Raw genomic sequence first — 26,270 nt, 5'->3', positions numbered from 1 at the left:
CTGAGAGGAGCTGGGGTCTCATTTGCTCTGAAGAGACCAGACCAGTCTCAAGCAAGAGGAGCCCAGGTGGCCTCTGAGTGTGCCACCTCCCGTTTGGGCGCTTCGCCACTTCCCTCTGGTGGCCATCTCCAGTATCGCAGGGAAGGTTTTTGAAGGATACTGGTAATGTGGCAGCGAACAAAATAGTTTGCTGTTTTATAAACTTTTTTTCTCCAACAGTTTTACCCAATATCATCTATGGTTCTATTTATTTTAAGTAAATTTACATAATTTTAAAAAACTTTTTATTCCTATGTTCTTTATAGTGACTTCTGGAGCCCCTATATGCTCCCTAGATGCTCTGTAGTAATAATATCACAAGATGCTTCTTAAAAAAGAAGATTCCTCAGGCCCTGTCTCATACCTACAAACCTAGATTCTCTGAAAATAACCCTGGAATATGCATTTAAATTGTATTTTAATTTGAGACCCTTTCCCTGCATGATATAAATGTACCATTATTTACTTAACCAATCAACAACCAGTAGACATTCAGGTTGTTCCTAATGGAGATAATGAATAATAACTCAAGGGATAGCCTTGAGTGGCCACCTTTGCCCACATGTCCTACTATTTTCTTGGGACAGATTCCTGGAAATGGTATTGCCCCATCAAAAAGTGCATGCCTTTTACATTTGGATACACTGTTCTAGCCCTGGAGTTCTCAGATCTGGCCCCTGGGCCACCACTGTGGCAGCATCTCCTGGGAACCTGCGAGAAATGTGCGTTCTAGGGCCTCACCCAGGCTTCCCAGGTAGCTCAGCTGGTAAAGAATCCACCTGCAATGCAGGAGATCTCAGTTCGATTCCTGGGTCAGGAAGTTCCCCTGAAGAAGAGATAAGCTCCATATTCTTGGGCTTCCCTGGTTGCTCAGACAGTAGGTGGCTCAGACCCAGGAACTTCCTGGGTCAGGAAGTTCCCCGGAAGAAGAGATAAGCTCCATATTCTTGGGCTTCCCTGGTGGCTCAGACAGTAAAGAATCCACCTACAATGCGGGAGACCTGGGTTCAATCCCTGGGTTGGGAAGATCTGCTGTAAGAGGGGATGGCAACCCACTCCAGTATTCTTGCTTGGAGGATCCCCATGGATGGAGGAGCCTGGCAGGCTATAGTCCATGGGGTTGCAAAGAATTGGACATGACTGAGCAACTAGGCATAGCACAGCACAGGGCCTCACTCAGACATACTTAATCAGAAGCTCTGGTGTGGAGCCCAGATATCTGTTTTCACAAACCCCTAGGTGATTCTGATTCACGGTAGAGTTGTAGAACCCCTGCTCTGGAGCTGTCTGTCCATTACCGTAGCCACCAACATGGGAGATTTTAGTTTAAATCAATTTAAATTAAATCCAAAAATAAGTTCCTCATTGGTCCTAGCCACATTGTAAGAGCTCTGTGCCTGTGCGTGGCTAATGGCTGCGGTACTGGACAGTGCAGATAGGACATTGCCACCATTGCAGCAAATCCTATTGATTATAGGCAATTCTCCAGAAAGGAAGAAGCACCCACCCACTCATGCCCTCATCCTCCTTTTAATTTAAAAAGCATCAGAAAACTTCCATCGACCTAAGAGGGGTCCAGGGGTTCTGGGGTTTCTTGAAATGGATAATTTAAATCCTCACTGCTGCTGCTGCTGCTAAGTCGCTTCAGTCGTGTCCGACTCTGTGCGACCCCATAGACGGCGGCCCACCAGGCTCCCCCGTCCCTGGGATTCTCCAGGCAAGAACACTGGAGTGGGTTGCCATTTCCTTCTCCAATGCATGAAAGTGAAAAGTGAAAGTGAAGTCGCTCAGTCGTGTCCGACTCTTCGCGACCCCATGGACTACAGCCCACCAGGCCCTCTGTCCATGGGATTTTCCAGGCAAGAGTACTGGAGTGGGGTGCCATTGCCTTCTCTGAAATCCTCTCTAGGGAGGGGATATATATGTACTTATAGGTGATTCACATTGTGTACAGCAGAAATAAACACAGCATTGTAAAGCAATTACCTCCAATTAAAAATAAAATATATTCTAGATATTTTTTAAAAAATGAAATAAGTCCTCATGAACTCTTCAAGGCACTGGCTCATTTTGAGGTGTGCTAGGAAGGGGGACTCCACTTTTCCTTATTGTCTCGTTCTCTCCTGAGCAGAATGAGATCTTGCGCTTGCGATCCCAGCAGAAATCATCCCATGATGACAGCTACTCCATCCTGAGAGAGCTGGAGGTAAGACCAGCCTGGGGAGGGAGGGCTTGGGAGTCTCTGTTGTCTGTCTGATGGCCTGTCAGTTGATTCTCAGTAGCAGTAAGATGTCTGTCCTGTGACTACTGGCCTGAGTCATGTCTTGACATGTTATGACTCCTTGTCACAGGCAGCCTCTGCTGCAGATGTTGCTGCAAACTTTTGTTCCTAAAAAAGACAAAGGCTTGCTTTTTCCATTTTAAAGACTCTCCCACGTCAGGAAGCCTATCCCAGGCCCTTGTGCCGGTAATTTCATCCCTGAGTTCCAAACAGATCTCTGCCTCTGTCTTTACTTCTCTCTCTCCCTTGTCCTAGCTGTGGCCTGTTCTCAATCAATAATAGTAATTACGAGCATTTCCTGAGCAATTACTATGCACAAGACACTGGGCTAAGGGCTTGGCTTGCACTATCTCATTTAATCCTCACAACAACACTATGAAGTAGGTGATATGATCTATTTTACAGATGAGGAAACTGAGGTTCAGAGAAGCAATCCCCATCATCATGGAGTTGCAATACTGTATGAGCTTTGCATTGCATTCAGCTGCTAATAATAGGGACCCAAAATAACTGTCTGTGCAATAGAAGTTTATTTACTTTGTTAAAATGTAAATCTGGAGATTAGCACTTTAGGGCCGGTCATGATGTTATCAGTAAATCAGGCTTCTCCTTCCAGTTTTGCCATCTTTAGTGTGTGGCTTACATTCCCAACGATGCCTCATGGTTGTATTATGGTCCAGCCATCACATATACATTCCAAGCAGAAAGAAAGTAGGGAGGGCAAAAAAGGCCTTGCTAATTGATTTAGTCAGCTTAAAAATTCTTTCCTTGAATTTTCAGTCAATAGCATCTGTATCTGTGTCTTACTGGCCATTCCTATTTCAAAGGATGGTTGGAAATACAACTTTTAGTTGGCACATTGCTACACTGAAATGATAACCATTTTGTTATTAAGGTATAAGGGGAGAATGGATAGCAAGTGTCTGAGAAAGATATGAACCACAGAGTTTGATTGCAAAGCCCTGTTCTAATCCAGTAGTTCCTGTCCCAGGAACTATGCTCACCCGTCATTTCCCTTCCTTTTTCTGTAGCTGATTTCTGTTCTTGGCATTGCAGGTGGTGAACAGGGACGGCCCTGCCATTCTCTAATGCACCACTGGAGGGCAGCAAAGCACCTCTCAGGCTCAGCAACTTCTCCCAGGATTCGGGAATGGGGAAAGTAGACTTGCAGGCAGGGCCCAAGTTCAAGGAGACCCCCCTCAAGTTGGACACATACTTGGCATCCCACATCCTTGACTCTTGGCCACTCAGTGTTCACATGCTTCCTTGGGGTTGGGACTGTTGCTGCTCTGCATCGTGGGGTTTTGAAGGCCTAATGGGGGATACAGCTTGGAGAGGCTGATCAAACAACCCCAAGCATCGCCCAACCTCTGTCTGAAGTCCTCCAGTAACTCTTTGTTCATTGGGCTTTCCTGGAGCCTCTTTTCAAATGCAAATACTCTTAGCAAAAGAATTTGTTTTAATAGCAATGGGCTCACTTAGAACCACTTTTCTTACCCCCTACTAAAGATCACGCCCATCTCCTTTACTCTTGGAACCTTTTCTACTCACCTTCCATTCATTGTCCCCTCTGAGAGAAGTGGTGGAATCAGTCCTTTCACCGGAGGTTTAGCATAGAAATTAAGCAACCAGGTCCTGGGAACAAAGGCGTGGGTATGATTCCCAGAAGAGTTACTTCCTGATGTTAGTACTTTGAGAAAGTTGGCTTAACCTCTCTGAACCTCAGTTTTGTCACCTGTGAAATGGGAATAATAATTGTACTCACTTTGTAGGGCTGTGAAGATTGAATAAAATCCTGCATGTACATGCCTGGCATACTGCAGGGCAGAGAACTATAAACATAACTATCATTATTGTTGTTTATCCTGTGAGTCAATAAAGCCTCAAGTCACCATCATCTTGTTACTAAATAATTGCTTAAATAAAGAGCCCAAGGTCAGGTTCTTAGACAACTCAACACAAATGACGTAAGCACAAGTTCACTTATCTTCTCTGACTTCAGTATTCCTCATCTGGAAACTGGGGCAATTGTGAGGATTAGTTAAGAAGGTGTGTGTAAAGTGCTCGGAACATTTTAGGTGCCGGACATGTGTTACCAAGCCTTCCAGGTGACATAGCAGTTAAGAATCTGCCTGCCAATGCAGGAGTCACAAGAGATGAGGGTTTGATGCCTGGGTCGGGAAGATACCCTGGAGGAGGAAATGGCAGTCTACTCCAGTATTCTTGCCTGGAAAATTCCATAGACAGAGGAGCCTGGTGGGCTACAATCTAGAGGGTCACAGAGAGTTGGGCGTGACTGAGCATGCACACACATACATGTGTTATCAACATCACATCAGGCTGTTAAAAAGCGTTTTTAACCATGTGATCTTTTACTGCACCTTTAGAATGAGAGGAGGGGCTCTGGCTGACATCTGAGGAAATTCAGCCCTGGGAACTGAATATTCCAGTGGCTGGGACAGAGGAAGCTGCCCGGTGTGGTGGTTGAGGGACAGTTCAAATCACAGCTTCCTTCTCCCTTGCCTCAGAACCTCAGTTCCCTCACCTGGAAATGGGAGTGTGGGTAGGGCCCTTCTGGGATCCTTGTTTGGAATGGTCCATATGGAGCTAGTAGGGACAAGGCTGATCCTTCCAGGGCCCAAGTTCACCTTTGCAAGCTGAGAACCAGGGAGAGAGGTGGGAAGCCGTCAAAGCACTTACCCTAGAGCAGCGATTCTCAAGTCTGGGCTGCCAGTCAGAATCACCTTTGAGGCTTTAAAGTTCCCAGTGCCGAGGCGGCACTCCAGACCAGGATGTCTGAATGTCTGAGGCTGGGGTCTGGGCAGCCAATGTTTTAATGCTCCCAGGTGATACCAATGTGAAACTGAAATTGTGATCAGTGGACTCACAGAGGTTCTCGAACTTTACCATGTGTCAGGACCATCTGGAGGTTCATTAAACACAGATTGTTGCTGAGCCTACACCTAGAGCCTCTGATTGAGTTGGTCTGGACTGGAGCCCAGGAACCTGCATTTCTGACAAGTTCCCTGATGGAGCTGCTGCTGCTTGTCCTGGGACGCCACTTTGAGAACCGCTGATCTCTAGTAATGTGATTTAAACTGAATGGTGAAATCGGTTTGTTGGATTGCCACAGCGTTTAAAGATAACAAGACGGAATAGAACAGACAGAATGGAAAATATTAGAACACACAATAAGAATATTGATTTGTGAAACTTTAATTTCATTTGATTAGATAAATGTATATAAATACACACATGTAAGGAAATGGCAACCCACTCCAGTGTTCTTGCCTGGAGAATCCCAGGGACGGGAGCCTGGTGGGCTGCCGTCTATGGGGTCTCACAGAGTCGGATACGACTGACGTGACTTAGCAGCAGCAACACACATGTAAAATTGGAGGCAAAAGGAGAAGGCGGCAGAGGATGAGACAGTTGAATGGCATCACTGATTCAATGCACATGAACTTGGGCAAACTCTGAGAGACAGTGGAGGACAGGGAAGCCTGGCATGCTCCAGTCTATGGGGTCACAAAGAGTTGGACACAACTTAGCGACTGAACAACAGTGTGTGAATGTATTGGACTGCAATGTAAATATATTTCTTCCCGTGGGCCTTCATTTTTAAAAAATGAGTCAACAGCTTTTAAAAAATGCTGCAATCCAGTAGACATGCAGACACACACATACACATATGTAAGTGAAACAAATCTTTACATTAAATAATATCTATCCTCACTACTTCCAGTGCATACTAGCATCTTCTCCTGTCTTTCTTTATTTTCTGATCTATTTTATTTCACTTAAAAAATGTGGATTGAGGCCCATTAAATTGTTCTTGCAACCCCTTGTATGAAAAGTGTTAGTCGCTCAGTTCAGTTCAGTTCAGTCTCTAAGTCGTGTTTGATTCTTTGAGACTCCATGGACTGTAGCCAGCCAGGCTCCTCTGTCCATGGGGATTCTCCAGGCAAGAATACTGGAGTGGGTTGCCATTTCCTTTTCCAGGGGATCTTCCCAACCCAGGGGCCGAACCTGGATCTCCTGCACTGCAGGTGGATTCTTTACTGTCTGAGCCACCAGGGAAGCCCCTTAGAGGTTTGCAAACCTGCAGTTTGGAGACCCTGTTTCAGACTCTCACATATGAGGGCTGAGCCCAGCCAGAGTGGCCACCTGGATGACCTGGATGGGAACTGGGGGTCTGCCATAGGAGAAACTGAAGAAGACCACGGAGGAGGCAGACATGTACGAGAATGACTACAGGGAGATCACCAAGACCTTAGAGTATCTCAAGAACTCAGTGGAGAACCTGTTTAAGAAGATAAATTGTGATGCCACCAAGATCCTGGTGCAGTTAGGGGAGACGGGGAAAGTCACGGATATCAACCTCCCGCAGTACTTTGGTGAGTCAAGCCCACTAGACTCTTAGCAACCATTTCCAGAGATTTCTATGAGCAGGCACAAGGACTTGTTCTTTTGGAGGTAGTGAGCCTGGTGGTGAAGCCTGGCACTAAAGCCTTGGCACTAAAGCCAACCTGCTTGAGTTCAAATCATGGTTCTACTTTTACTAGCTGTATGACTTTTGGCAACTGTTTTTTTTTTTTTAAACATGGATTTTTGAGTCTGTGTGTGTGTTTCATATTTCTTTATTGGCTGCATTGGGTTTTGCTGCTGTTGCTGCTAAGTCGCTTCAATGGTGTCCGACTCTGTGCGACCCCATAGATGGTAGCCCACCAGGCTCCCCCGTCCCGGGGATTCTCCAGGCAAGAACACTGGAGTGGGTTGCCATTTCCTTCTCCGATGCGTTAAAGTGAAGTTGCTCAGTCGTATCCAACTCTTAGCGACCCCATGGACTGCAGCCCACCAGGCTCCTCCACCCATGGGATTTTCCAGGCAAGAGTATTGGAGTGGGTTGCCATTGCCTTCTCTGCATTGGGTCTTAGTTACAGCAATTGGGATCTTTGTTGTAGCATTTAGTTGCCCCGTGGCATGTGGGATCCTGGTTCCCTGAACAGGCATCAAACCTGCATCCCCTGTGTTGGAAAGCAGATGCTTAACCACTGAACCATCAGGGAATTATCTGGGAAATCTTCTGAACCTCTCTGTGCCTCAGTTTTTTCATCTAAAAAATGTTGGGAAGGTTAAATAAATAAGTAGTTCTTAGAGACATAGTTACATGATCATGTGAATAGATACAGAATGAAATATTTGACAAAATTCAATATCCATTCATAATAAGAAAACTCTCAACAAACTAGAACTAGAAGGGAAGTTCCCTACCTGATAAAAGGCATCTCCAGAAACACCTGCAGCTAACCTCATAGTTAGTGGTGAAAAAAAAAAAAAAAAAAACTGGATGTTTTTCTTCTAAGATCAGGAACAAGGCAAGGATGTCTGCTCTCACAACTCCTATTCAGTATTATGTTGGTGGTCCTCGATAATGCAGTAAGGCAATAAAAGGAAATGAAAAGCATTCAGATTGGGAAGAAAGAAATAAAGTGCTCAGAGCAGTGCCTGGCATGTAGCAAATGCCTATTAACTGTAATACACATTTCTAGGCCTTGAGATCAGGAGAGAGAGGGAGATGCACCCACAGAGATCATGCCAGTTTAGAATGAATGACTTCCACCGCTCTTAGAATAGAATCGAAGGTTCTTAATACCATCTGTGTTTGGGAGGTTCCCAAGACGCCTCCCTCCCGTCAGTTTCAGGTATTCACTAGGAGGGCTCCTGGATTCAGCCTTTGGTCATATTTTCATGGCTATGATTTATTATAGCCACAAGGTACAAAGCAAAATCAGTAAAGGAAAAAGGAGCTTGGGGGAAAGCATGGAGGAAATCAAGAGCAAGCTTCCAAGGGTCGTCTCCCAGGATGTGCTTAATCCCCACCAGCCATGAGTTGTGACAACACAAGTGAAATGGTGTCAACCAGGGAAGCTCATTGGCTACTCATTGCTTGGCGAGGGGGTGGGGGGCGGCGGGGAGGCCGATCATACAGGCACCTCCAGCCTGGCACATACCCCAGTTCCAGACCCCAGAAAGAACAGCAAGTATTTATAGCATAAGCTACATTTTTTAATAGACAGATTAAAGTGCTGGCATCACTGACCCAGTGGACATGAGTTTGAGCAGACTCTGGGAGATAGTGAAGGACAGGGAAGCCTGGTGTGATTCAGTCCTCGGTCGCAAAGAGTCCGACACGACTGAGCGACTGAACAACAACAAAGGCATGATGAGCCTCTCTTAACAGTTAATGGTGGTGGGGACCTTCCTGAAATCCAAGTTCCCTGATACTGTCCAAGGACCAAACTGCTAAGCAACCTTTTCAAAGGAGAGAAGTCAGACTTTGCTGTATTAACTCTTTCTTACCCGCAGCCTATCAACTTTTTTATAGCCTGGCCCCTGCTTACATTTTTTAAAAATTATTTACTTACTATTGATTTTTGGTTGCCCTGGGTCTTCACTGCTGTGTGCAGGCTTCCTCTTGTGGTGAGCAGGGAGCTACTCGTAATTGCAGTTCACGGGCTTCTCATTGCAATGGCTCCTCTTATTGTGGGGCCCAGGCTCTAGGGTGTTCAGACCCAGTAGTTGTGGTGTACAGGCTGAGTTGCCCCAGGCATGTGGGATCTTCCTGGACCAGGGATCGAACTGGTGTCCGCTGCATTGGCAGGTGGGTTCTTAACCAGTGGACCACAGGGAAGTCCCCTTGCTTACATTTTTCATCATCTCTTGTCCTGCTCTTCCTCTTTGCTCACCTCCTGTGGCCACACTGTTCTCCTCTCTGTATTTCCAAATCTCTCCCCCAACTAATTCTACCTCAGGGCCTTTGCATGGGCTGTTCCTAGGATACTTATCCCACACCCAGTTCCTCATTCTCAGATCTCAGGTTAAATGTCCTCTCTCCAGCAAGGCCCCTCTCTGCTGCTCCATCTGAGGCTGGTCCTGCTGTACCCACTGTTATTCACTCTCATCAGTTACGTTCAGTCACTCAGTTGTGTCTGACTCTTTGCGACCCCATGGACTGCAGCACACCAGGCCTCCCTGTCCATTGCCTACTCCTGGAGTTTACCCAAACTCATATCCATTGAATCGGTGATGCCATCCAGTCATCTCATCCTCTGTCGTCCCGTCTCCTCCTGCCTTCAGTCTTTCCCAGCATCAGGGCCTTTTCACATGAGTCACCTTTTCCCATCAGGTGGCCAAAGTATTGGAGTTTCAACCTCAGCGTCAGTCCTTCTAATGAATATTCAGTACTGATTTCCTGTAGGATGGACTGGTTGGATCTCCTGGCTGTCCAAGGGACTCTCAAGAGTCTTCTCCAATACCACAGCTCAAAGGCATCAATTATGGTGCTCAGTTTTCTTTATAGTCCAGCTCTCACATCCATACATGACTACTGGAAAAACCATAGCCTTGACTAGATGGACCTTTGTTGGCAAAGTGATGTCTCTGCTTCTTAATATGCTGTCTAGGTTGGTCATAGCTTTTCTTCCAAGGAGCAAGCATCTTTTAATTTCGTGGTTGCAATCACCATTTGCAGTGATTTTGGAGCCCCCACAATAGTCTGTCACTGTTTCCATTGTTTCCCCATCTATTTGCCATGAAGTGATGGCACCAGATGCCATGATCTTAGTTTTCTGAATGTTGAGTTTTAAGCCAACTGTTTCACTCTCCTCTTTCACTTTCATCAAGAGGCTCTTTAGTTCTTCGCTTTCTGCCATAAGGTGGTGTCACCTGCATATCTGAGGTTACTGATATTTCTCCTGGCAATTTTGATTTCAGCTTGTGCTTCTTCCAGCCCAGTGTTTCTCATGATGTACTCTGCATATAAGTTAAATAAGCAGAGTGACAATAAATAAGCAGCCTTGATGTACTCCTTTCCTTATTTGGAACCAGTTTGTTGTTTCATGTCAGTTCTAACTGTTGCTTCCTGACCTGCATACAGATTTCTCATGAGTCAGGTCAGGTGGTCTGGTACTCACTCTCATAGCAGTTCTATTACTTAATCCTTGCCTAGTTTGTCTCTATATACAGGTAATTCTCATTGTGTGAATTGAGGAGGTTCTTGAGAACCAATAGCAAGTTTCAGATATGAATCTTTTTGGTCCCTGATTTTCAGACAGAAGAGAAACGGTATGTGTTATATGAAAATTAAAAAAAAACAACAACCCTTAAACCCAATAGTTACTGAATTCAGATGACAAGCATCTGGATAGTGAGGAGTGTGTGTGTTTATTTGCTGACCTGCCCTTCTCTCCTTCTTCCCATTCACATTCCTCAGGGTTTGCATCTCTGTTATTGTTTATGGTCATTGTGTTCCCTCCATGCCTCGTGGCGTCTCAGGCACCGTGCCTGGTCTGATAAGCATCCAATAATCATTTGTGGAATGAATAAATGAATGAATGAATGAATTATTCTGATGACTCCATGGGGCTGTGAAACACAGTGGGAAGGACAGCTCCCCCAAACTCAGAGCACTGAGGAAAAGATCAGTAGTTTAAGGCAGAGTTTTCCCACGGCTCCCAATTTTTAGTGTTAAAAAAAAGTTCCTCAACCTTCTTTTTATTATTGTCCGCTATGGAGCCTGCTCTTCCTTATGGAATTTTCATACAGTTGATATACCATATAACTGTTCATGTTTTTTATGTATATCGTGCCTTATACATCAAAGAGTCAGATTGGTTTTGCCCCTCAAGAACCAAATTGCGCTCTCTAGGGAATGAATGATGTAACCCAAGAGAAAGCCCTTGTCCTTATAGGCATTCATCACCTGCCCCCGTCCTGTTACTTCTCTTCCTCTCCAGCAGGGAGCGCTACCTCTAGTTCCCCTAGGACCCAGGTCTCTGGCAAACTTCTTGATTACACCTTTTTTCCAGCCATCATTGAGAAGAAGACCAATGACTTGCTGGTGTTAGAATCCTACAAGCGGCTTATGGAAATGGAAGTAGCAGAGGCGGAGGTCCAGCCATCCTTCCTCAACCCCTTCTGGGGCGGCTCCGCCCTCCTCAAGCCTGCAGAACCCATCAAGGTCATCCCTCCAGTGTTGGGGGCTGACCCCCTTAGCGACAAGTTGGATGAAGGTGAGTTCTCTTCTTACCTGGAGTTTTCTTTCTACAGCATGATGACAAAGCCACAGATTCTGAAGTTTAGTTATCTCGGATACTTTAAAAAATTACAACTACTCTGTGACCATTTCATGAACCTTAAAGTAGCCAAAATTTCCAAGATGGCAAGTTATGAGCAGATGAGATTCCCTGATGCCATTTCCTACCCTCACCGTATGCTCTTGAGTCTCGCTCCACCTGTGATCTCCTTTCCCCAACCCCATCTGTGTCCCCCTATCCCATGATTGAAGCAGCTGAGGCTTGGTTCACACCAGAGATAAACTGTAGCCCTGCGGGCGCAGGTACATGGATCTTCTTTGCTTTTGGAAGCAGAAGCTGGTGGTACTGCGGTTTGTGGGGGTTGAGGGAACTAGCCCTTCTCTCTGGAGGTGGGGGTAAATTCTGGCCCCACATGGTGTTTGGTGGGCAATTTGGCAACATGTTCAGGAAGGTTGAGGAGTGGTTATGTTCCTGAGCCAGGTTGCATTTTTGCTGTGCGCAGCAAGCCAGGCCAAGACATGGAGGGTCAGCAGAGAGAGGGTGCTTCATTCGCAAGTCCGCAAAGCCAAGGAGAGGAGATGGGGAGACAAATCTCCAAGATCCGCCTCCCAGAAAGCAAGGGGCTCTGGTGTTTATGGGATAAAGAATAAAGATGCCTGGTGATCTGAGGCATGGAACATGTGGGGAAAGGCGATTGGAAAGTGGTGCCCTAATCCTGGTTCTGTAGAGGTGTAACTAAGTATGGGCCTCTGTGTGTTCAAGATGTCATCCAGCGACACTCATGTGTGCTCAGTGGAAGGATTGTGGCTCTATCCAGGGTTAACCTGCTCAGCTGGAACTAGACACAGCTGAACCCAAGCTCCTAGAAAACAACTCAGGCAGACACATTGTTTAGGCTACATGTTGCCTGGAGGACAAGCAAGACGTTTGTACCAATAAGAAAATGACCTTGATTAGTGAAGGCAGGTTACAGGTGAAATGGGCTTACCTAATAATTACCCTGGATTTCAGATACATGCGTAGAGTCTGTAATCTTGATTGTGGGGATTGGTCCTTCAGAGAAAAACTTACTCAAGGGTCGAAGGTGGAAGTAGGAGGGCAGCTGAACTGGAAATGACTGAAACGCTCGCCCGTTAGAGATTGGTTAAATAAGTTACAGTTCACCCATGCGTGTGATGGAATATTCTGCAGCCACTAAAAAGAATGCTGTGGGCTGACATGAACTGACATGTTTATGTGTGTATGATACACACGTGACATGTGTGTATATAGCATCTAGTGTCCAGGGATGCTGTGTAAAACCTACAGTGCACAAGACCGCCTTTCACAACCTGGTACATAAGAGAGAGAGAAGAGGAGAGAGAAAAGGAAGGAGGAGGAGGAAGAAGGGAAGGAAAGTGTCTTGATTATATATATAATAATGAAGAGGGTGAATATGCTGACTTGCAGTGGGTATTTCTGGGTGGTGGGTTGCAGAGAACTTTGTATTTCTGAGTTAATTCTGTCATTGCTTAGAATTTCTTTTACAGTGACCTTGTGTGATTTCAGTAACCAGAGGGGAAAAACTGGTTTTTAAAAAAGTTTCCCCTCTTCTGTGAGCAGCATTTCAAGTGTGCAGGTGTGCCAAGAATGGAGGGAGGGAATTGCCAATATGTGCATATGCAGAGATGCACAGGTGTACACACATCTGTTTGACTTATTCAAGGCAACTGAAAGTTAGCAGGAGTGAAAACCAGGGCTGGTGTCAGCCACCTTAGCACAGCTTCCCTTGACCCTTTGAGTTCTTAAATGAGGAGGGTGTCAGAGAACAGCCATTGATAACACTGTCCTCACAAGGTCAGGAATATACAGATGATATCTTCATTTCTGTTCAAGGGAATATTGATAAAGGTTTTCTTAGCCCACTCGCTTCTATGGCTTGCATGTATAAATTAGAAGAGGGAAGCCCCTCTAGGCAGATTAATTAGAAAAAGCCACCCCTGCTGGATAGACGTGGCTTGGCAATCAAGTGTGTGTGTGTGTGTGTGTGTGGTGGGGGGGGGCATGGGTTTCAGTCCTGCAGAAACAGGTGTCTTTGTGCAGTCTACATCCTGAGCAACTGCACGTGGTAGCCCTATCTCCTTGATATTAAATCCAACTCACCTTCACATCCTCGTCTGGGAGGAAAAAGACAGTTATTGTCTGGCCATCCCTGAGCAGCACATCCCTGCCTGTCCTCCCTCTCCCTGAACTTGGAGAATGTTCACTCCCCCACCCCCAGTGCTGTGGGCGTCACCAAACCAGGCTTGAAGTTCTTTGAACAGGGCAAAGGGGCGCTAGCCCTGGGAAAGAAGCCCACCCTCCTGCTGTGCTGCATTTGATTTTTGAACTCCTCACACGGGTCCCGTCTTTGGTGCAGTGGAGCAGCCCCTGGACCACAGCAGCCTTCGGCAAATGGTGCTCAGCCACTACGCCACAAGAGAGTCTCGAAACAGGGACAGCATGCCTGAAAAAGGGGACGAGCTGAAGTCCAAGAAGAAGGTAACAGTCTGAGGCGGCTCTGGCCATTTGTACATAACTAGAGAGAGTAAATGTTGTCTTCTGTAACCCCAGTGCCTCTTTACACTCATTTCTAAGAGACTGGGGCGCTGGCACCTCCCCAGGATGGGGTAGAGGAGCAGGAGGGTGGAGATCCAAAGCTGGCACAGGTGGCAAGAGTGGTGTGAGGTCACCGTGGCCCTTGAGAACCCTTGAGATGGTAACCCCCCATCACGGCTCACCAGGTGAAGTGTAGGGGCCACATGGGAGCCAAAATACTGATTTCACGTCCTAGAACCACATAGTGTGCAGCAGACTCACAGGTGGGAACCGGGAGCCGTGGAGGCCCTGTGTCTGTATCTGTGTGTGGGAGGGGTGCATGGATGAGTGTGTCACTGTAGAGCTGTGTCCAGGATGTCTTGTCCTGAAACACAAACTCTATTGAGTGCCATGAGCTGGGGCCTCTCCTGGGCCTGGCCTTGTCTCTGCAGGAGCCCCAGGTCACAGGTTCTGGATGTGAGGGGGGCATGGGTCATCACAGGGTGTGGATCATGAAGGGTCATCATGGTATGGCATGGGGTCCTGAGTCCTTGCCTTCTCAGTTGGCTCAAAAGGAACCCCATTTCCCAGCAAGTGATGTCATTGGAGCAGACCCTGAGTTTCTCCTCTGGGGGGGTCTCTGTTATTGTTCTTGAACCTTAACGACTCACTTCAGTTTTGGCTCCTCCAACCACCCAGACCATCTCATTCCCTCTAGGTGACCCCAGCTGCCACTTTGATCCCAGCTTCAGCTCTTTGTTCCCAGTACATCTTTCACTTTGGCTAGCTCCCAGATTCTTGAGGTTCCCTTGAAAACTTAGACTACCTGACATCTACTCCCCCTTCCTCCTAAAATACATCTGGACTTTCCGTTGGGAATGGCCCTTCCCACCCTCAGGCCATGTAAGGTTTGGAAGGGGCTGATTTCAACCCCTGCGAGGGGGTTAGTCAGAGTACTGCACCTGTTTCAGGGTTGGTTCCCGTATTGCACAGGCCCTGTTTTGGGATTTGTGTGGATCTGGGAGAAAGAGAGAGAGGTGTCCTCTTTCCACTAGGATTGCTGAAGGGATAGACAAGAACCAGGAACTGCTGGTGACCCCACTGGACCACAAGCAGAGTCCCAAGTCCCTGAAGATCTGTTTTAAGTAAAGAGTCACTAAAATTCAATAATAACAGCAGCAGGGCCATCCCTAACTCATATACTGCCTCATGGGAACTAGCAAAGGGTCTTCCTTACTCAAGGACACACCATGAGCAAATACACGACCTCCTTTTTATTTGAACACGGACTCTGGGTGAATTTCCATCTGCCAGCTGTGTGGTCACGTGGTAGCTCTAGGGCACCAAGGCTGCAAAGAAGATGGAGGTGGATAAATGAGGCAGCCACATGACCAACTGGCCAGGGTTGGGGGTGGTGCACTGCTGGGAAAAATGAGAAGAGGGCATGGATGCCCCCATCTGCCCACCCAAAGGCAAGCCACTCCCTTAGTCCTTCTCTTCTCCGTGGGTGATGATGTGCACCAGGTTCTTATAGTCCAAGTTGCCAGTCACATCAGGGGGAAGCGGCAAACATCTGGTCAATCTGCAACGAACCAGCAAGACATACTGAGGATTTCGGGGGGAGGGCGGCCCACGTGGAGAGGCAGCTGGGGCCTGGAGGATATGGGGTGCCATGGGCATCTCCCTCCCTGCCCTCCTGCTTCCTTCCTCAGGTGCTGACCCCAAGGGCCATCCTGCAGGGATGTTCCTAGGTACCCAGCCTGCAATGGGGAAAGCAGGGATTGCAAACTCAATTGTGTGTGCAAAGGGGTGGGCAGGTTATGTAGGGGAGCATGATGGGCCTGTTGGGGATTGTGGTTAAATGGAGACATAGTCCATCTACAGAGATTATAACTCCTCAGGGCCAGCCATTGTGGCCATGTGGGCAAGGAGTCAGACTCTTTGAGGAATTTGATTCTTCGAGGGAAATTTAATTTTTTTTAATGTGTGATTTCTACATTAAAAATTTTTTTAGTTGTTTAGTTGCTAAGTCATGTCCTACTCTTTTGCAACCCTATGGAATGTAGCCCACCAGCCTCCTCTGTCTACAGGATTTCCCAGGCAAGAATATTGGAGTGGGTTACCATTTCCTTCTCCAAGGGATTTCCTGATTCAGGGATCAAACTTGAGTCTCCTGCATTGGCAGGAGGATTCTTTACCATTGAGCCACCAGGAAGTCCTTAAAGAATATTGGCTAATTATTGTTTTTTTAATTTGGGGTTAATAATAGCTAACACATATTACCTTTTTCATGTATCAGCACTTTATACATTTGAACTCATTTAATCGTCATGTGTACTATGAAGTAGATTCTATTATTGTCTCCACTTTACAGATGAAGAAATTGAGGCACAGTGAGGTTAAGGAGCTTGTCCGAAGTCACAGATAGTGGGAGTTTAAAGGCAGGCTCTTTCAACTGCTTGAATTTTAAGGAGGAAATTCAAATAAAATTTTTAGTAAAATGTGAAACTTCACGGAATCAGGCCTGAAAGGCGGCAAGGGACTATTTTAAATAGATTCATTAAGATTAATTAGCAATGTTGACAAGACAGTTGCTTGTTCATACAGGGCCTTTGATGAATTATTGATAACAATAGTGCCCCTTCTTCCAGGCACATTACTGCCACCTGCCAGAAAGTCTTGTGTTCTGATTTTTAGAAAATTATAGCAAGACACTTTACTGCCATCTGCTGGAAAAAACTTGCAACGAATATATACTCTGCAGTATATATTATTAAGGGCATCCAGGAGGATTGTGCGGTGTACAACCTACACAACAATACATGGTCACCCTGCGTGACACTTTCAGTCCATCAGGAAATTGATGCCGTCACCGTCTCAATGTGTTACAAGGAAGGCAGAACCTGGAGTCAGACAGAGGTTTGGATCTAGGACCCGGCATTTCCCATTAGTGTTGTCCTTTTAGGCTGGTAACTTTGCCTCCCTGAGCCTCAGTTTCGCCATCTGTAAAATGACCATAGTGCTAGTCACTACCTCACAGGGTGATTGAGGGAATGAAATGAGATAAGGGCTCAGTAAACCAGAGCAGATTCTCTCTCAGTGTGGGGTCAGGGATATTTTATGTAAGAGAGTCTAGAGGGGGAGTCCCTCTCCAGTAACTGGGGCCAGTAAGTGAGGCCAGTAAGTGAGGCCAGTAACTGGGGTACAGAGGGTGTCTGAAGGGGCCCGTTACCTCCTCTTTGGAAAACCTCTCCGCCTGCGTTGTCAGCATCTCCTTGATACTGCAGAGAGAGAAAAGCAGATATTGACCCCGGCTTTGTGGGGAGGGCTGTGGGGAGAAGCAAGGAACCCCCATGTCCCCCTCCCACCACTCACAGCCCACTCACTAATCAGCCTTGAGCACTCCTTTGCCTTCAGGGTCAAACACTTTGAACGCGTTGAGAATGGTCTCCTCGGGATCTGCTCCTGAAACAGAAAATGGGATTGATGTGCCATGGGTGGCTGAGAATCTTGGGTAAGGAAGAAAGGCCTCACCACTTCTGAGCACCGAGCCTTGGTGTTTTGAAAGCGTGGGCTGAGAATCCAGTTATTTCTGGAGCAAACCCAAGGTCAGGCATGGATCTCGACTTAGAAAGACTGGGATTTGGATCCTGACTCCAGCATTTGTTAGCTGTGTGGCTTCAGGCACGTGACTTTCCGTCTCTGAGTCTCAGTTCCCCTTCTGTAGACGAGGATAAGAAGAGAAGCTACGTCCTCGACTAAGGTGATGCATATAATGCATTTAAAGTGCTTGGTATGAGGTCTGGATGAGGGCCAACCTTGGAGCACTATTAACTGCTCTTTTTATTCTCTCCCTCTCCTATGTTACCTTGCCTTCATCTGCCAACTCCTGTATGTTCTCCTAGTGCTTTTAATCGATGCCCAAAGATGAAGACACATAAAGACAGACACACACAGGTGCACAAACCAACACACACACATATACAGATATATACCTATACAGACACAGATGAACAGAAATACACATGAACTTACCTTTAAGTTTCTCCCCGAACATCTGTAGGAACACAGTAAAGTTAATGGGACCTGGAGCCTCCTTGAGCATTTCATCAATTTCCTCATTTTTCACGTTCACACGCCCTAGAGCAGGAGGCAGACACTCAGCGATTCTGAGCTGGGACAGAAACAGCTGTCAGGGCACTGGCATTTGCCCTTGTAATCCTACTTCAAGGAATCTTGTCTAGGAATAATCGGAGACACAGTAGACGGGGCCAGAGATTCACGTGAGATGTTCTCAAAAGTGTTATTTATAATAACCAGACAACTGGAAACAACTCACAGAGGGTTTAGTTATTTTTAAATCTGTGCTTTCAGGACCTGGAACATTTTATACAGATGTTTTAATGTTTTACTCAAATAAGAAATCCTCATATTATAAAATTAGCCCTTCTCACTTGGAGGTGGGAGAAACAGATCAGAATTTGAGGGAAATTTTTCAAATTATAGCTGCTCTAACCCGCACAGCCTCAGAGATTCTGATATACCTGTCCTAGCCACTGTCACAAGCCCATATAGTACGTTTGTATAAATTAGAAAAAGCCACCCCTTATTAAGATAACTTATGTTTTAAATGTAATAATCTACAGTGGCTACAAATACGAATAGTACTCTGTATAACTGCTCAGTACAAAACCTGCCCAGCTGTTCATGGACCTGAGGTCTGGGGGTAGGAATGGAGGAGGAGATGACAGATTGGACACTTATATTTTGAAACAGTTCCAGGTGCTCATGATCACCCTACCGAGATGTTAAATTTTAAAAGGTGAATCCAAAATAGAATGAGTCTAACTATTAAGCATGCACACACACGAGATGCCTAGGAAAAAAATTAGAGGCTCAGATGTTAATAGTGGAATATGCCCTAGTGGTCAACACTGTCTACTCCTTTATACTTTTCTGAATTTTCCAAGTTTTCTATTGTAAACTGCCATTGTATTCAAAAACATATAAAAATGATTTTAAAAGAAAAATATATGTTAAGATACTCAAAGACTAAACACTTCTTTCCTATCCTCTGAAATTTGCCTTAAAGATCGATCTTGGTTGAGCTGTTTCAAAATGACAAGCTCTTGACCTTTTTGATAGCCTCACCTCCTGCCCCTCACGGGAGTGGGATAAGAAGACCTTCCTAGCTGGTGTTGGGTGGTGGTGCGGGGTGACGTACCAAGAGCAGCAAAGGTGTCCCTCAGGTCATTCTTGTCGATGAAGCCATCCCTGTTTTGATCCATGATGGTGAAGGCCTGCAAAAGGGAGGCGATTGTCTGGTCAGCCCAGGAGAAATTGTGGGAAGGAGCCCCCAGAGATTGTGCCAAGGGCTGGGGGAAGTGGGGTTCTGGGGTTTTCAAGGAGCATCAAGGGATATTAGGTATTAGATCTGGAGTTACTACAGGACCCAGCAATTTCATGCTCCCGTGTATTCCCAAGAGAAATGAGAACATGGACCCATACAAACACCTGTGTGTGAACGTCCACATCGGCACTATTCACAACAGCTCCAAACTGATAAATGGATAAACAAATGCGGTCTCTCCCCACAATGGAATGTCATTCAAAGATAAAAAGGAAATTCGGACACATGCTACAACATTGTTGAACCCTGAAACATGATACTAAGTGAAAGAAGCCAGACACAGAAGGCCACATAGGGAACGATTCCATTTCTATGAAACATTCAGAACAGGCAAATCCTTAGAGACAGAAAATAGACTAGTAGTTATGAGGGGCTGGGGGGAGGCGGGACTTGGGAGTGACTGCTAATGGGTATGAGGTTTCTTTTGGGGGCGATGAAGATGTTCTAAAATTAGATAAGTGATGATGGTTGCAAAATGCTGTGACTGTATTAAATAACCACTGAATTGTACACTTACTTGAAAAGGGTGAATACATGGTATGTGAATTATAACTTTATCAAGCTGTTGTTGAAAAAAAAAATGAGTTAAAAACTGGAGTCTGCTCACCAACTTGCAAGCCCACATTATCTGTAAAACGAAGCCAGTGATCTTTTCCAGCTGGCTCTGAAGGAGATTCCAAGAGCTTTGTGAATGCCCAGGTATTGTACCAATGACGTATCATATCTGCGTTTCTTGAGTTCTTTTAACAACTGGTTCCTGAAAGTATTTGCACCCCCAGGTCATGCCCCCAGCAGCTGATCTCATTCCAGAAGTTGGGACAGAGGGAGGGAGCAGGGAGGATGTAGTCTTCTCCGGGAAAGAGAACTATTTCAGGTTCAGATGTGACATTTCATCCCAGGAATTCCTCTCTCCCTGGCAGCCCGTGGGGCGTGATGTTCCTGTGATCTGAATGCTGGTGGGGACAGAAGGGGCAAGTCTTCATGTCCCATTGGAAGTCCCCAGTGGTTTCTCCTTTCATATAAAATACTGTGGCCTCTCTGGCATAGCTTTAGAGTGTTTTCCTCTGAAGGGCCAGGTGAGAGAGTGGATAACTCAGTGTGAGCCATCAGGATGGCTGGAAAATTAATTCAGTGTATCCTGAGCCTGCAGCAGTGGTTTAATTTTACATAATTGGTACTTAGGTTTGCTTATGAAGGCACATCCCCATAGACTGGGGTAGGGTTTCAGACCCAGCTAGCAGTCAACAATTAAGATGGTAAAAATTAAAATCTCAAATACTCTCAGACATCTCTCCGACTGGCAGAAATCATGTTTGAGATGTTAACACCCAGTGTTGATGGAGATGTGGCAGGAAAGGCACCTTCTCCTCTTGGGGCTGATGGGAGTCAGAATGAGCACAGGATTTCTGGAGGGCAGCTTGGACCAGTGGTTGTATTTGGTTTTAGTTCCTTTTGTAAAAAAAAAAAAAAAAAATTTCCTTCGATCCAACTGTTCCACTTTTAGGAATTTACCCCAAGGAAATAACCAGAGATACAAGCAAAGGGTGTTAATTATAATAGTAAAACATTCTAAACATAACATCTAACCATAGGAGGTGATTTAAATAAATGATGGAAAATGTTGGTGCTGAACTGCTCAAGAAAAAATAACAGGTACAGATTAGTGTGCATAGAAGATGGTCACTTTGTTTAACAAATATGTGCATACATAACAAAAACCACTGGCAGGGCATATACCAAAATGTTAACTGATCATCTCTGGGTCATAGAATTATATATAAGTCAGGTCATTTTTATTCTTCATGCATTTCCGAAATTCATTCCTACATTTTCAACAAGACATAGGCTTTGTTTTGATGATCAGCGAAAGTTAATTTCTTTAAGTCATTCACACACATGTTCAGACTGAATTTGGGGTGTTTTGGAGAGGATAAAGACAAGCTAGGACTTCCTTGCTGATCCAAGGGTTAAGACTCTGCACTTCCACTGCAAGGGGCGTGAGTTCAATTCCTGGCTGGGAAACTAAGATCCCACACATGGCATGGGACGGCCAACAACAACAGAACGAAAACAAAGACAATATAACTGAGAGGTCCTTGCAGGGAATATGGAATGAGGGAAAGGCTCCTTCTAGCATGTGGGAATCTCCACCCAGTTGCACCCACCTCCTTAAATTCCTGGATCTGGGTCTGTTCAAACATGGAGAACACATTGGAATTGGCTCCCTCTGCTCTCTTCTTGGCTTTCTTAGGTGACTAGAGGGTAAAAAACAAAACAAAACAAAACAAACATCAGTTAAAAGAGTCAGAGGCTGGGAATTAGAAAACTAGATCAGGTTCCATCTCTGGGTAAGCCTCAGCCATTCATCTGTGAAATGGGGGTATGGTACCGACACTCATCTCAAAAAGGCGGTGCTGGAAAGTTAAAAGGACATGGAATAAGACTTCTCAAAATCAGCCTGGTTCTGGTGGATTGTAAAAGACTGTGGGCCTTGCAGCAGCTCCTTTGCAAACTAGGGGAGGTAGAGGTGTGTCTCCAGGGATGGAGGCCAGGCTTTCGGATCAGCTCCAGCAGGACTCGGCTGCTTTTGTTCCGGTGCATTTCACAAAAAAGTTCAGTAATGCACAGAAGGAGAATTGATTGGAGGCGAAAAAAAAGTCAGGCTCACTAAACCATGAAGAATGCGAGATGAAATGACACATTTTCAGGGTGTTAAAACCCAACTGCTCTGTCCCCCTCGATTTTCCCCTGATCCAAATGGCAGCAACATCTCCTCTCTAAATGTTCTGTCCTTGCACCATGCAAACAGAGCAGAGGGGAGTGAGTTAACATTTCCCCACCTGCTTCTGACTTGAGTTACAGCAAACGCTTGAACACTGCATATGTTATTGCATTCAGTCCTGATAACTGCTCTGTCAAGTGGATGCTATTATTACCATCGCCATTTTCCCGGGGAGGCAACCGAGGCTCAGAGAGGTTGGCTCGTTTACCCAGGGTCACACAGTCACAAAACGGCAGAGCCAGTGTTGAACTTGGGCAGACTGACTCTAGAGTCTGTGCCCCTAACCACAGCCTTACACTGATCCTGATTTTGGGGGCTTCCTGCTTCTGGAGAGGGATACCTAACTAAACACAGGGAGAGAGGTTTTAAATTTGCAAGTTCAAAAGGTGAAAACAAAAAGATTCTTTTCCCCAGCTGCCTGAACAAGAGAAAAGAATTACAATTTGATCCTTAAAAGCGTTCAATCCCATTTTGCAAGCCCTGGGAGTTATTGATTCCTCAAGAGGTCAGTAGACAAGCCATAAAAAAGCCAACTCTCTTATTTTGTTTTTGCGAGTCCCCGGGAGCTGCTGTTATTTGTGGCTTATCGGGGGCATTGATTGGGGTTCCTCTGTGTGCACGCAGCAAGCAGTGCTTTTTCCTCCAGGATCTGGGGCCCCAGAGAGCTGCCATGCTCCCCTTCCCGCCTGGTCCTTTGCTTGTAGGTGGTGTCCCCTCCTTGCCACCCAGCATCACTTACTTCCTCCAGGGGCCCTGAGTACTCACCATGGTGGAAAGGACACAGCACTGCTCCCCCAGAAGAATCCCACAGTCTGCCCAGCTCTCTTCAGCCTGGGAACAATAAATACTTCCTCCCCACGTTTAAAAATAACCCCATGACCACTTTTGGCAGTGGTAGGTGAGGCAGACACCACCTAAGGCCTCCCCACCCCATGCCGTTCTTCTGAAGTAAGGGCAGCTCAGTCGCCACCCGGTGACACGTGGGACCCAGAAAGGCATTCAAGGTTAAAGAGCTGGGCGGCTGGTGCACAGGGAGAGATGCTGCTTGCTTGCTGCAGCGCTTGGGCAGTCGGCACTTGTGCTTGTCAATTTTGAGGAGGAAAATGGCGGGGAGAGCAGACTTAAAATTCTCTTACACTATCAGTCACGGGTCCCATCTCAGGCCTTCGCACCTGTGGTTTCCTCTGCCAGGAATGCTTTTCCATCTGACATCTGTGAACCTCCTTCCCTCACCTCCTTCAGGTCTTTGCCCACCTTCTCAATGAGACCTCCTCAGCACGCTATTTTAAAAATAACCCTTTAGGGACTTCCCTGGAGGTCCAGTGGTTAAGAATCCGCCTGGCAATGCAGGGGACATGGGTCCAATCCCTGGTCAGGGAACCAAGATTCTGCATGCTGCGGAGCAACTAAGCCTGCTCGCAGCAACTACTGAGCCCCTGGGCCACAACTAGAGAGACCGAGTGCTCCTGTAACTCGAGAGTCTGTGTACTGCGATGAAAGATCCTGCATGACGCAGCGAAGATCTTGAGTGCCACAACTAACCTGATGCAGCCAAATAAATATTTTTTAAAAACAGCCATTTAGCCCCTGCCCTGCAGAGCCCTTTCTCTGCTTTGTGTTTCTCCCCAGCATTTACCACTTCCTAAAGCCTGGCATGCTGCAGACCATGGTGTCGCAGAGAGTCAGACACGACTGAGCTACTGGACAACAACAACATACCGTGCAGTTCACTTATTTTGTTCACTCTCAGTGGGCCGCTCAGGAGGGTGAGTCCTCACCACACTCTCCTCGGCTCCAAGCTCTTGACTGGCCAGCACACAGCAGCTGCTCAGCAAGTCTGTTAACTGACTGAAGAAGTAACAGCTCTCATCAAGTGCCTGCTGTGTGCCAGGAACCGTGTATATGTTTTGTGCTCCTGTTTAAAATCTAATCACCCTGTGTGGGAGACACCCCCTTGTTTTCTGTGTCCCCATTTCACAGATGAGGAAACTGACCTGAGAGGCAAAATGAGATGCCTTGGATCAGACAGAAGCTGGGAGTGGATCTGAGGCCCATTCGCTTCCAGAGTCCAGGCTCTTAAAGGGCCTTGGGAAAGGTAGTTTGCTCTCAGAACTCAAGGCACTGTGGTGGTTAATCTCTCTCAGGATGGTTTTCCTCCTGTGGCCTTGCAGGCAGCCTTGGGATCCAAGGAGTGAGAAGGGAGGGCTTGGAATAAAGTCGTGGCCTTGTTCAGTGGCTGTGGGTGACGGGCTTCAGAGTCCAAGAAGCAGAACATCTGCCTCTAAGAAGCAGAGCATCTCCTCAGCCACCCCAGTGGTATGGCCACAGAGTCAATGGTTGGGTGGGTGGTCACCGCCTCGTGGAGCCCTGCTACATGCCAGGCGTGGGGCTAGTGTAGGGGAGACAGCCGCCTAGCGACAACTGCATGCCTCATGACACGGTGCAAGGGGTAGATGGATGAAAAGATACAAATGCACAAGGCAGAGAATTTCCAGTGGTGACAGATACGACGGAGGGACGAAATAGAGGGTAGTGCCAGGCAGCAGTGCTGAGCAGAGATGGGGAGAGTGCTCCTGGCCCCAGGGACAGCAGAGCCTCAGAGGAGGACAGACTGGGAATCTTGAGGAGCAGAAGGAGCATGTGACCTGAGCTGAGTGAGTGAGGGAGCCAGGGGCACAAGGTGAGGCAACGGCAAGGTGTGCAAGGCAGATCGCATGGTTTGGCCTTGGATTTCATACCAGAAACGAGGGGAGTAATAAGGAGTTCCTGGCAGGAGACACTGTGTCGAACCAGCCCCTAGGGTGCCCATGACAGGGGCAATCTGACTGGGAGCAAGGCCAGCAAACGAGATCCTATCAACCAAATCAGTCTACCAATATGTTCTCAGTTGCTCTGATGTGCTGAAACCTCTGTGGACATTGCTGGAGAAAATTGGAAGATCCTTGACCCCTAGGAAAGAACAAGGTAGTTAAAGAAACAAGTAACACAGACTTTGCTTTCCTTGTCAAGGGCCTGAGTAGGGATTGTTATAAAGTTTTCATTCAACCTTAGGCAGTTTGAGGCGGTGGAGTGGAGTGATTGAGCCCTCAGGCTGGGAGGTCAGACAAAATTGCACTTGAACTGGGGGTGGGGGCACTGTGTGACCTTGGACAAGTGACTTTACCTCTCTGAGCACATAAAGTGAGAACCATAAAAGACCTTCCTTATGAGATTTTTCCAGAGTGAGTAACTATGAGGCCCAGGCAGGTCCTCAGTAAATGGCAGTAATCACTCAACTTTCTTTCTCAGAAAAAAAATTTCACTTTTGGGGGTGCAAACCCAAGAATCATTTATTGCCATGGCAAAAAAAAAAAAAAAGGGTACGTTATTTCCTCTCTGCAGTCACATCTGGGTTAGAATTACCCAGGAGCCGATTCTAAAGAATCTTTAATAACAAAAAATGTATTTTCCTGTCTGTGTGCAGGCACAGGTACACACACCGAGTGGGCACATGCGCCCACACCCATGCCCGCCCACACGGACAAAACCCACCCATGCACTTGTGCAGAGGCACAGAATAACACACATCTATGCACACTCACACGCGCATGTACCTGCACGCAGACAGATCAAAAAGAGCTTTTCTGCCCAAGATTCTCTGACAACACCAGAACAAATGTTTCCTGAGCTAATAGGCACACCATGGATTTCCATTAAAACGCTTGTGTGAGCAGTCAGTAGCTATAAATGGCTAAACAAAGAGTTTGTTGCAGCCACAGGAGACGTACAGAATGCATGGTAGGGGTAGAGGTCCCTGGTTGAGGCCCCTCCAGAGGGGCATCTGCACAGCTGGACCCTCTAAGAACATATTTTATTCAACTGGGCCTTTGGGAGAAGGTGCTGGGGAGAGAGTTCTGGCTCTGTTAACTCAAGGTGGGGGGCAGGGGGCGGGTCTTGGTCAGGGTGATAAGTTTCTCAGGGCCTCAGTTTCCTCACCTGGGAAATGGAGACCATAGTAATACACACACCTTCATAAGGCTGTTGAGAGGATTAAGTGAGATTATGTGTGTCAGGGAAATCCTGGGAACATGGCACCTTGAGTAGGTTATGGTGCCCTGTGGCCAC

General features: G+C 46.5%; 2 protein-coding genes and 1 long non-coding RNA gene across 3 annotated transcripts in view; 1 reads left to right on the top strand and 2 right to left on the bottom strand.

Annotated features, from left to right (window-relative positions):
• CCDC63 (coiled-coil domain containing 63) overlaps positions 1-14,014 on the top strand; it is a 29,469-nt gene extending 15,455 nt beyond the window's left edge. The window contains exons 7-10 of the mRNA XM_005897403.2: positions 2,171-2,245; positions 6,525-6,717; positions 11,191-11,394; positions 13,817-14,014. Coding sequence (XP_005897465.2) covers positions 2,171-2,245; positions 6,525-6,717; positions 11,191-11,394; positions 13,817-13,950 — 606 coding nt within the window. The 3' untranslated portion in view covers positions 13,951-14,014. The remainder of the gene's footprint in view (positions 1-2,170; positions 2,246-6,524; positions 6,718-11,190; positions 11,395-13,816) is intronic.
• LOC138991485 (uncharacterized) lies at positions 2,194-5,142 on the bottom strand. Its single transcript, XR_011467452.1, has 3 exons — positions 5,021-5,142; positions 3,872-4,055; positions 2,194-2,428 (listed from the first exon to the last, which is right to left on the bottom strand). It is a non-coding gene; the product is annotated as an uncharacterized lncRNA (long non-coding RNA).
• Positions 14,015-15,233: 1,219 nt separating the features above from the next.
• Positions 15,234-22,997, bottom strand: MYL2 (myosin light chain 2). The gene is given in 8 exon segments (XM_005897404.3): positions 15,234-15,535; positions 15,537-15,556; positions 17,207-17,255; positions 17,361-17,439; positions 18,010-18,114; positions 19,199-19,274; positions 21,550-21,639; positions 22,932-22,997. Coding segments are annotated over 8 exon segments (498 nt in total). The 5' UTR covers positions 22,935-22,997; the 3' UTR covers positions 15,234-15,459.
• Between the last annotated feature and the right edge of the window lie 3,273 nt (positions 22,998-26,270).

The sequence above is a fragment of the Bos mutus genome, chromosome 17 (assembly GCF_027580195.1).
Source record: "Bos mutus isolate GX-2022 chromosome 17, NWIPB_WYAK_1.1, whole genome shotgun sequence".
Classification (NCBI taxonomy): Eukaryota; Metazoa; Chordata; class Mammalia; order Artiodactyla; family Bovidae; genus Bos; species Bos mutus.
This window is presented reverse-complemented; position numbering and strand designations above follow the sequence as displayed.